Source organism: Abrus precatorius, unplaced genomic scaffold (genome assembly GCF_003935025.1).
Source record: "Abrus precatorius isolate BTA unplaced genomic scaffold, Abrus_2018 Scaffold2, whole genome shotgun sequence".
NCBI classification, from domain to species: domain Eukaryota; kingdom Viridiplantae; phylum Streptophyta; class Magnoliopsida; order Fabales; family Fabaceae; genus Abrus; species Abrus precatorius.
The window spans coordinates 11997622-12007498 of record NW_020874362.1 but is presented as its reverse complement, the minus strand read 5'-3'; the positions used below and the strand labels follow the sequence as shown (position 1 = coordinate 12007498).

The 9877-nt window shown below is 32.4% G+C and overlaps 1 protein-coding gene across 1 annotated transcript; it reads right to left on the bottom strand.

Moving 5' to 3' along the window:
* Nucleotides 1-237: 237 nt before the first annotated feature.
* LOC113858786 (RNA-directed DNA methylation 4) lies at nucleotides 238-8253 on the bottom strand. Its single transcript, XM_027491537.1, has 10 exons — nucleotides 8024-8253; nucleotides 7873-7953; nucleotides 3995-4083; nucleotides 3682-3756; nucleotides 3453-3494; nucleotides 1468-1619; nucleotides 1259-1386; nucleotides 908-992; nucleotides 764-834; nucleotides 238-679 (listed from the first exon to the last, which is right to left on the bottom strand). Exons 1-10 carry the CDS (start codon nucleotides 8112-8114, stop codon nucleotides 420-422), a joined length of 1074 nt encoding a protein of 357 aa, XP_027347338.1. The 5' UTR covers nucleotides 8115-8253; the 3' UTR covers nucleotides 238-419.
* Nucleotides 8254-9877: the final 1624 nt, after the last annotated feature.

The following is a 9877-nucleotide window of genomic DNA, read 5'->3' as shown; positions in this document are numbered from 1 at the left end:
ATGTTACCGCTTAAAAAAAAGTCAATAAATAATTTCAATTTATAACAAAAATTCATAACTTCGTTCTCCAAATTTGTCCCTCTTTATTCATAGATAAAATTAAATTAAAATTACTATAAAACAAGTAAGGTCTCATTTTTTTCACAAATAAAAATCCTAGTAAAACTAATTTTTTACTTAATTACTGTTCATTTAAGATTCAAATATTAATTCGCAAAAAGTAGCACAATTAAATTAGTTTTGATGCATCAGATTTTATTTTAAAAAATAAGAATCTAAATTAGGATGCATGTAAATATCCTAACAGCAAAAACTCTATCTGGTCTAGTCTGATAGCCCGGAACAATAGGTTTGATTTTTGTTCGTACAACCTTTCCTTGTAGTTCTAACATTCTTCCAATATAAAACTAAAGCCTACTTCATCGACAAGACCACCTAAAATCTTCATCATCCACGTCCTCAACATCATCATTTCCTACACCTTCATAATCATCAAAATCCTCATCATATAATGGATCAGTATTATCTTTGGAAAGATCGTGATGCTCTAGATCCTCATCTGATGATTTGCTACTAGCAGTATCATGTTCGCTTTCTTCTGATTCACACTCGGATTCTTTAACCCCTTCATCCTCTTCAGAAATCTCATCCGGATAATCATTCAGTGGATTGTTTTCATCTATAACCGACAAATGTAAATGAATTTTTAACCATTTGCGATTTGCATTAAGGGATAATGATGAGGGAAAAAAATATCAAATACCATTTGAGTCATCAGTTTCATAATCTGAATCATCTGGCCCATCGTAGTAATCTTCCTCATCAACTTGAACTCTGAGACAAAGATACATAACAGTGTCAAGAAGAATAAGAAAGCTAATTAAAGATGCATAGACAAAACACTCACAGTGGATAAGAATGTGATAAATCATCAACGTTTATGTCCATCTCATCCTTCACAGTGTAGAGGTCATACACGTAATCCTCTGTCTCTGTATGTCAAATAAGACAATGCATCATAACCATTTAAATTGAAACAGTTTTTAAAAAAGAGAATAGTCAGCACTGATTCTACTTTCTAAGCATTTATTGGAGTCAATGACATCGAAAATATGTCACAAGATAAATCCAAAATATTTTTTTTATATTCAACAAAAATGTGTTTGTTAGTCAATTATTTAAATAAAGTAACAGCAACTTGCGCAAAATGTAGCAAGAACAGTAACATTTTAATGGAAGTTTGCAACTAAACAATAACCTTCTTTGGAATGAGTAACCAAATGAACAAGCAAATCAGCTTCAACCTCTGCAGCAGCATTAGGAATAAACTCTCGCAGTAAAGGGAGGTAACTAGATAAAAGTCTTTGATCGTCCAAGGACATTTCCCTGCATTAATAACACGAAAATTGGTTTTACATTGTAATTGTCAAAACATATGAAGACAATAACTCTGATGGAAATACTTACTCCTGTTGAACCTCCTTATTTTTTCCTTCATAGTCAACTCGAACAATGTCATAGAAATGGCATATTTCTTGTAATGCTTTTTCATGAGCTGTCCCTTTGTTTCCCTTTCTCCTCTTCCATATTTGTTCAAAGCGAGCCTCTTTTGCCAAAGACTGAGAAAAAAAACAAAGAGACATATTTATGCCACAAGGTAACCTTTTAAAACATCATTTCATTGTTTGGGCTGTACTCCAAAGCAGAGTACTTCTTATGAATTATAGAATTGAAATATGTGTACTCCTAACAAAAAAGTATTCCCGTGTTCATAAGAAAAGATGTGGCATATTAATTCACTTCCAAACAAATATTTCTAACAAAATGCAACCTGTTAAAAGGTTAGATTATGTAAGAATCAACAGTCAATCTCAAACAAGAATCTTATTGAATAGTTACAATTCAAGCAGATCAGTTGGTGATTCAGAATGAAAATGCCAAGTTATACGAGTTGCAATAGGGGATTGATGAGAATCAAAGAAAAGCCATTTAAGATGAAGGCTTGAAGGCATTAGAGGGGCTTTAAGATCCAATGACAAGAGTAAAGACAAAGAGGATAAAGAAAAACCTAGAGAAGATAATTGCTGTCCTATTTAAAAGTAGACCTAATTCAGAGTTAAAAAAACACAAGATAGTTAATTGCATATGCTTAAAGAACTTAGACTCCAATGAGTCCCATTAAGATTTAATTATTATGTTTAGTTTAGTTATTTTAATGTTAGTCATTAATTACTTTGAGCTTTTATGTAGGATAAAAAAAAATTGTTGTTTTATTCAGTCTATTTGAATTTGGGTTTGTTAGCACAAGAAACCCATTAGAGTTGTGTTTGTATTGATTTATGAGAGTTAGACATATATAAACTCTTGTAAACATACTTTTAATTAGTTTTGAATGCAATTTGAGATTGAAAACTCTTATGAGAACGTGTGATTTTAAGTTCTTGAGTGAACCAATTTTTCTTGATCTTATCCAGAGACTAAGACTCTCGTGATGATCATTCTTTTAACTTATCAATTTTGCGATTATGGCGCCATCTTCCATTTTTATTCTATTTTGCTTTTATTATTTTTTTGGTCTCAATTACTATTTTTGTCCTAATAATTCTATTGTTTTTGTTGTATCCAATCCAATTCAATTCAAGATTGTTTAATTTGGCAATATGCATTATAATTGTCATAAGGGATCAAGTTTAGTTCAATAGTCAATTGAGATAGATAACGCAACATGTTTGAGGAGAGATTATAACAGAAGAGATAATTTCAGAATATCGATGGGGAGGGGGGCAGCACAAACCCCTGACTTAGATAATTCAAACAAAAAGGCAAATCATGTACTTAATCTAGAAGCACAAGAAATAATTATAGAATTCTCCCAAATCATGTTAATATGAGCTTAAAAGTTTAGCTTCTGTAATCTTATCATCTCAGACACTAGGTTATTTTTCTTAATGAAGGAAACAATTTACTTTTAAGTAATTACTTGAATACATATTATCCAATATCCATATAAAAAATTTCAATTGCTTTAGAACAGGACTCAGAATAACCTAGATCTGATTTTGAAAATAACCCAAAATAGATGAGCAACAACTTGTCCTATACATTAAGTTCTTTAGTTTTAGGACAACATAATATTGTTGAAAGCAACTAGGAAAATCAAATGAAATGCAATTCTGCAGAACAAATGACGAAAAAGAATACAAAAAAGGAACAGTTCCAAAACCAATCACAGCAATAGACAAAATTTCAGAGAGGGTTGTAAGATGGAAGTAATACAAAGGAAATAAGAGAAACAACACAAGGACATGTTCATGTATATACAGATGATACTTCAATACAATTTTCAATAGGTCAAAGATACAAGTATATAATGTCATCACTTAAGACAGTATTATGGGCATCCAAATATATGCACATACATAAATACAAGTAATATAAGCCATGTAACAAACCTCCTTTTCTTGTTTAGCTTTAGACAATAGCTGATCTTGTTTCTGCAGACATTAAAAGTAGGAAATTTAGAAAGAAAATATGATTAGAAATGTGAAGTTAACAAACAAACAACTGGAGGCTGTAACTATTCCTATTTGGAGGCTGTAACTTAGAACTGCACAAGCACATCTAAGTCTGTGATTCTGCGCAAAAGCAGATGGAGGGGGAAGTGAAGAAAAAAGGGCTTACATTATCCTTTTTGAAGATGTTCTTTCTTTCCTCAATTTTTGACCTAGTATCAGGTGCACCACTGGAGCCAGGATCCTAAAAGCAGTCAACCGATAAGAACTTTTGTATCCAGTTTATCAAAACACAGTTGATTATTAAAAATTGTCACCTATTGGAAAGACCAACTCTCAATACACTGAAAATGAAAAGACATTGCAAATGGAGAACATGGTGACCATAGACGAGAGCATAATTTAAAATAACACAGATAATGATGCTACTCTTTATCATAAGGAGAAAGAATTGGTCACCGTTGTCTAGAAGGGAAACTGACCACAAAGGATTGAATAATGTCAAAGGTCACCTCAGAGCTGCTTATTGTTTCCACGTGTTGCACAAAAACCTTCTTGTTATGCAATTCCACTAAAGAATGGAGACATTTTATCAGGAATCAAGCATAAATATTAAAACACATTCAATGAAAACAATTCCAGCAGTTTTTAGCACTTTATTCTGTCACCAATCATCTCAACTCTAGCAAGTCTTATTTATAGGCATTTGCTCCATGTGAATTATTTGACAACCTTATTTTGACAGCTTTGTTTTCTATTTTTCTTAAATACAAAAATAAATGTTATTAATCAATAGAAATCCACATGATAGGACAAAAAATATTACTCCCTGCAGTCATATTTATCAGAAACAACTACCACTATTTTTTTGGTCCAAAATACAAGAAACAAAGACCCATTTTCAGATGTATTAATTGCTAAATTCTTTCTATGCCCTTATTTATTGAGAGATTTGTATTAACAAGACAATCACCCATTACCCATATAAGTGAGTATATTCAATCATTTAATATATGAATTATCAATTTGACTATTTATTACTGGGGGTATTTTTTAAACACACTATAAATTTATTATATATAATTACTTTAACACTTGAAAAAAACTTCTTAAACACAATAAAGCAAAAGCACTATCTTCTCAACCATATCTCTGATTGTGGATGCTTGCTATGATGCTGATAGAACTAGATCAAAATAGAGAAAGCAATAGAGAAAATCCATGGAGAAAAAAAGGGACAAAATGTGTATTATTCTCTAGTACAACTCAGGGTATTCAATAGACCCTTTCTCTCTGTTAGAATTGATACAGCAAGGAAAAAGAAAGAAAGATTGAATAGTATTACTAAGAATGAACACAGTTCTGTGCCCAATGTAAGTGCAGACTGTTATCATAAATGCCAGAAATATTTGAGAGATCCTGACACCTGTCCTACACAGACTAATTCCCTTACAAAAAGACACTTCAATTCTCCTAACTCTGACCTTTATAACAACCATCCCTTGTAACTGCCTCCTAACTGCTTCCTAATTATGAGCTAACTGATTGTTTCTCTAGGTTGGGTCTTAATATCAACTGGCCCACTCTTCCTTTTCCTATAATATACTCTTTTCATCATGGGCTTATCGCTATCACTCTCCCAATGCCTTAAGGCCCTAAAGCTTTCACAAATTACCCAATGATCCCTCTCTCTGCCCCTTCTTTTTAGAGGGGCAATATGCCTTATTTCGTCTACAATCTCAACCTACCCAATTACTAATTACGTCAGTCTAATTAACTAATATATTGTAACTAACATATCATAACTAATTACAAATAAGATTTACCTAACAACACTCCCCCCTAAAGTTTCACCTTGTCCTCAAGGCAGCTGTGGCAACTGCAAAGAAAGTTCCATTGGAGTTCCAACTAATTGATGCATGATGATCAAGCCAACTACACCCTGCAGCCCAAAAATAGCTCAGTCCTCCTGGGTCAAAAACAAATAAATAAGTACCTCCAGTTCCATGCTCCTCTAATGCTCGTTTCTTCCATTTTTTTTAGACATGAAACAGCATCATCACAGCTGCAATTGTTGTCTAATTCCCCTGACTGCACTGGTACACAGGATTGCAGATCAAGAGCTGTAATATGGGAAATGCACTTTTTTTCATTGATGGCATGTGCTACTGCTGCTTTTGGCTACTTCCAGTTTTGCTGTTAGCACCTTCTTTGGCTCTGCCTCTCCCAGTCTGCGTACACAAAATGCAATTGTTGTCTAATTCCAGTGACTGCACTGGTACACAGAATTGCAGATCATGGGAAATGCACTTTTTTAAATTGATGGCATGTGCTGCTGCTGCTTTTGGCTACTTCCAGTTTTGCTGTTAGCACCTTCTTTGGCTCTGCCTCTCCCAGTCCGCGTACACAAAATACCTTTTGCAATTTTAGCAAGGGTAGTGGGCTGACCAAACTATTCAAGACCTCCATGGGGCCATGGTTATACAGATCGAGGTCTAATGATGGGGGTGAGTTGACCAATCTTCTCATGACCCAATATTTTTTTACTTGATTGTGATCACCCATCGCATATCTTCACAACCCATATGATGTCGTCTTTGTTTCCTTTCTTTGTGTCCCATACACTGGTCTTCTCAAAAATAAATGTCTTTTCAGACCAAGATGAACCCACTGATCTCTTTGTTTCAACCTCATTTTCTAATCTTTTGAACTATCCCAATTCTGGTTCTTGATCCAAAATGCAATCTTTTTCCTTTGGATTTCCTCCTATTTGCTTATAGAGTTCCAAGATTTCTGGCAACCACGATTCTTGTTCTTTTTCTTGGACAATTGTTTTTCCAGTGTTTTTTTTGGGCCTCCAAGTTGTTGGTTCGTTTGGTCTCCAAACTTTCAACTTTTCTGCTTTCTTGCACCAAAGAACCCTCATCTTCAACTCAAACTAGCAAATATGGGTCATATTCAGGCTGAAATTGCTTGAGCATTGCCTTCACCAAATCCCTCCATGTTGCATCTTGATTACTTGCTTTCCAGCAATACCACCATGCAAGCACTTCCCAAACTTCCGTGGCTAATCAAACCCACAACAACTTCTCTTCCAGTATCCATTTCTCCACAAAATACCTTTCTACATTATCAGCCACCAATAGGCTTCCTTCCCACCAAACTTTGGAATCATCTTCAATTAGCTCCAAGATCAGAGCTTTGTTACCAATGATAGAACTAAATCAAAACAGACAAAGCAATAGAGAAAATAGATGAAGAAAAGATAAAAAATGTGTTTTATTCTCTAGTACATTTCAGGGCATTTGAGAGACCCTCTTCTCTCCCAGTGCCTAAAGGCCCTAACCCTTGCACAAATGACCCAATGTTCTCTCTCTCTGCCTGCCTCTTATTGATAGGGGCAATATGCCTTATTTCTTCCACAATCTCAACCTGCCCAACTACTAATTAATTCAGTCTAACTAACTAATATATTGTCACTAACTGCTAATGAGTCCCTAAGTAACATCATCTTGTATCCTGTATCTACTGAGTAATCAAATACCTCAGCAACTCAGTGTCTTGTCGATTGGTCTCATATACCACTGAAAGAAATGGAACAGTAGCAGGGAATTGCATGCTCATTGCTCAATAAGAAGAATAAGTAAGAATCAGCTTAGGGAATGGATTAGTAACAGCCTGTCCACATGACATGTAAAGCAGGGAATCAAATTTGTTTGAATAACAGGATAAGAGGGGAGGAAGGGAGAGGAGAGAGGGTACAGAAGAATTGGCCAAGGTCAGAGAAAGGGAAAACAGGTCCCTTGAAGTATCTGTATTGTCTTTAGTATTTTCTGTTGTTCTGTCCTCTTCTTCTATACTTGCACATGATTTATTCCTTAACTGATATTCCAGTGATACCCATATCAATGTCACGTACAGAGAGATATTAAAAAATTACAGTTCTGGTACCAGGTTTCTAATGGTGTCCCCACAGCCATGTATTATCAATTATCAGCATCTTCATATTACCAATTACGGTGACAGCAAAACATCATAAATTTAGCTCACCAGAAATACCCATGGCATGGTGGGAATGGAGGAGAGAGATAATGATATCAAAATCCATAAATTTATCAAATAAAGTAATAAATATATATTAAACTCCTCATTAATTGGGAAATAATATACTAGGTAAAACATCTACTAAATGCTATTAAGGGCAGTTCATTCTAATAGATACATTTACTTACCTTATGAAATGACAAAATCCATTCTCATAAACAAAAAGTGGAAGTATGAGGAGGTTCAATTCAACCACGATATAACATAAGCAATCTACCAAAAAGAAAAAACAATTGAGAGTAGAAGAGTAGCGTACCCTTCAGGGCGGAATCGGAGATTGATAACGTTTGGAAATCCAAGAGAGGGCGCTTCAATGGCCTCTCATTAATTTCGAGCCCTACAATGGCATGGCGAAATGAGGAATTGCAAAGCCCAAATGAAAGATGAAAAGAGAAAGAGAGGCTTACAGAAAGCATCGAGTGGAGATTGAGAGGGTTTGCGTTTGACCCTAACCACCACGGGCTTGTGTGGAGACGCAGCCCAAGAGCTTTCGGCCATGTCCTCAGTCTAACCAGAGTCTGTTGAAGCTGATGTTCAAAATTTGAAATAAAATATATGCAACCAGGCTTTTGTTGGATACAATGAAAATGGAAGCAAAGAAAATTGAAAAAGAGATTGTGAAACAAATCTTTAGTTTGAATACTGTTTTGGAAGTTAGTAAAATATAAATAAAATATGTTCTATCACCAAACAAGATTTAAATGTAGTTTGAAAAGATATTTTAGTTAGTTAAAAAAACTTTCTAATAAGTAATTGCTCCTATTTTTTAAATGTTATTTTAGCTAATATATTTCAAAATTTTGTTGAATTTATAAATTAAATTATATTAATATTTAGACAAAATATCATCTAATTTGATTATTAAATTACGGTTAAGTTCATGAAATTTTGCTGTATTAAATATTTTATTATAAAAAATTTATTTATATATAATTAATATTAATATTTAAGTAAAATTAGAGTCTTAAAATATTAAAAATAAATTATAAAAATTATATAATTAGTTTTTAAAAAAACTAAAATTAGTAGTTAAAACATAAAGTAAATTGATTTAAATTTACATTTTTTACACCTAAAGAATTATATAAATTATTAACCTTAAATTTAAGTTTTATAACCTCATATAAATAAAATCAAACTTGCAAAACTTAAAAAAATATCCTCAAGAATTTAAAATAAAAATACCCTTAAAAATTAATGTTTAAAATATTTTAATTTAGTTTCAACTAACTTAATATTTAGACTAATTTATAATTTTAATTTTGTTAATTTTGACAGCACTATTATTTTTGTTTGATGTGTGGAAAGTGCTAAATTGAATTTGTTGAGAAGTTAAGTTTAAAAACTTTTAATAATTTTCATTGCCTTTATAAATGGTGTATAAAGTATAATATACTAGTAAATATAGTCGTTTAATAATTCTCATCAATTTACTTATATGTTATGATTATCCATCAAAAGTTTGGGGTCATAGTACATAAAACACCAAATTAATGAAAATATTCTTGAAATATTTTTAAATGTTTTATTTAAATCTCTTGAAATATATGAGGATTGTTGTGCATTTTTTAATATATTTTAAAATTTTTATAAATGTTAAATTTGCTTTATTTTATTTTATTATGTTATTTATTTTGTTAAAAGTTTGTTGAGAGAAGATTTTGAGAAATATTTGAATTTAAGTAAATATCTGGTAACAAACTATTAATTCCTCTCAATAAATATCTCACAGCAAAGTAACAAATTATTAATTTATTTTTCTCTCTTACTTTATTTCTCTCCTTAATTATTGAGTTTACAATAATTCTACTCTCTTCGAGTTCATTAACATGGATTCAGTGCATCTCATACCAATTACTTCTAATGTTATTGTTGGGATTATAGGTTAATTTTACAATAAGAGCATTGGCATGCCTTGGACGGATCTTGGAACACTGAGAAGGTTGATGACCAGAGATAGGGCCATCAAGTTGAATGAAGATGAAGATTTTGACCAAGCTCACTAGCTTAGGATTTTATTTTATTTTATTACCTTCATTTTACTTTGAAAAATTATATTTTGGATGTAAAGTTTTGCATAATTTTCAGTTGTAAATTGTAAAGTTTTGGTACTCAAAATAGAAAAGAAAAAGGGAAATAAAGCAAAATTCTGTAGCAAAAATAAAAATAGTTGTGTAATAAGCCAAGTCTGAAGAGAAATCCAAAGGCAAAATGCTGAGAAAAACTGTAAAGAAATCTACAAAAGTTCCCCTGAAATGCAA

What these genes read in the sequence shown, in the direction of transcription:
- LOC113858786 (XM_027491537.1), bottom strand. Translation starts at nt 8,114, where the DNA reads ATGGCCGAAAGCTCTTGGGCTGCGTCTCCACACAAGCCCGTGGTGGTT. An exon ending in AAGCTAAACAAGAAAAGGAG is followed by an intron (nt 1,620 to 3,452) that starts GTTTGTTACATG and finishes TTTTTTTCTCAG; the next exon opens with TCTTTGGCAAAAGAGGCTCG. An exon ending in TGAAACTGATGACTCAAATG is followed by an intron (nt 680 to 763) that starts GTATTTGATATT and finishes TGTCGGTTATAG; the next exon opens with ATGAAAACAATCCACTGAAT.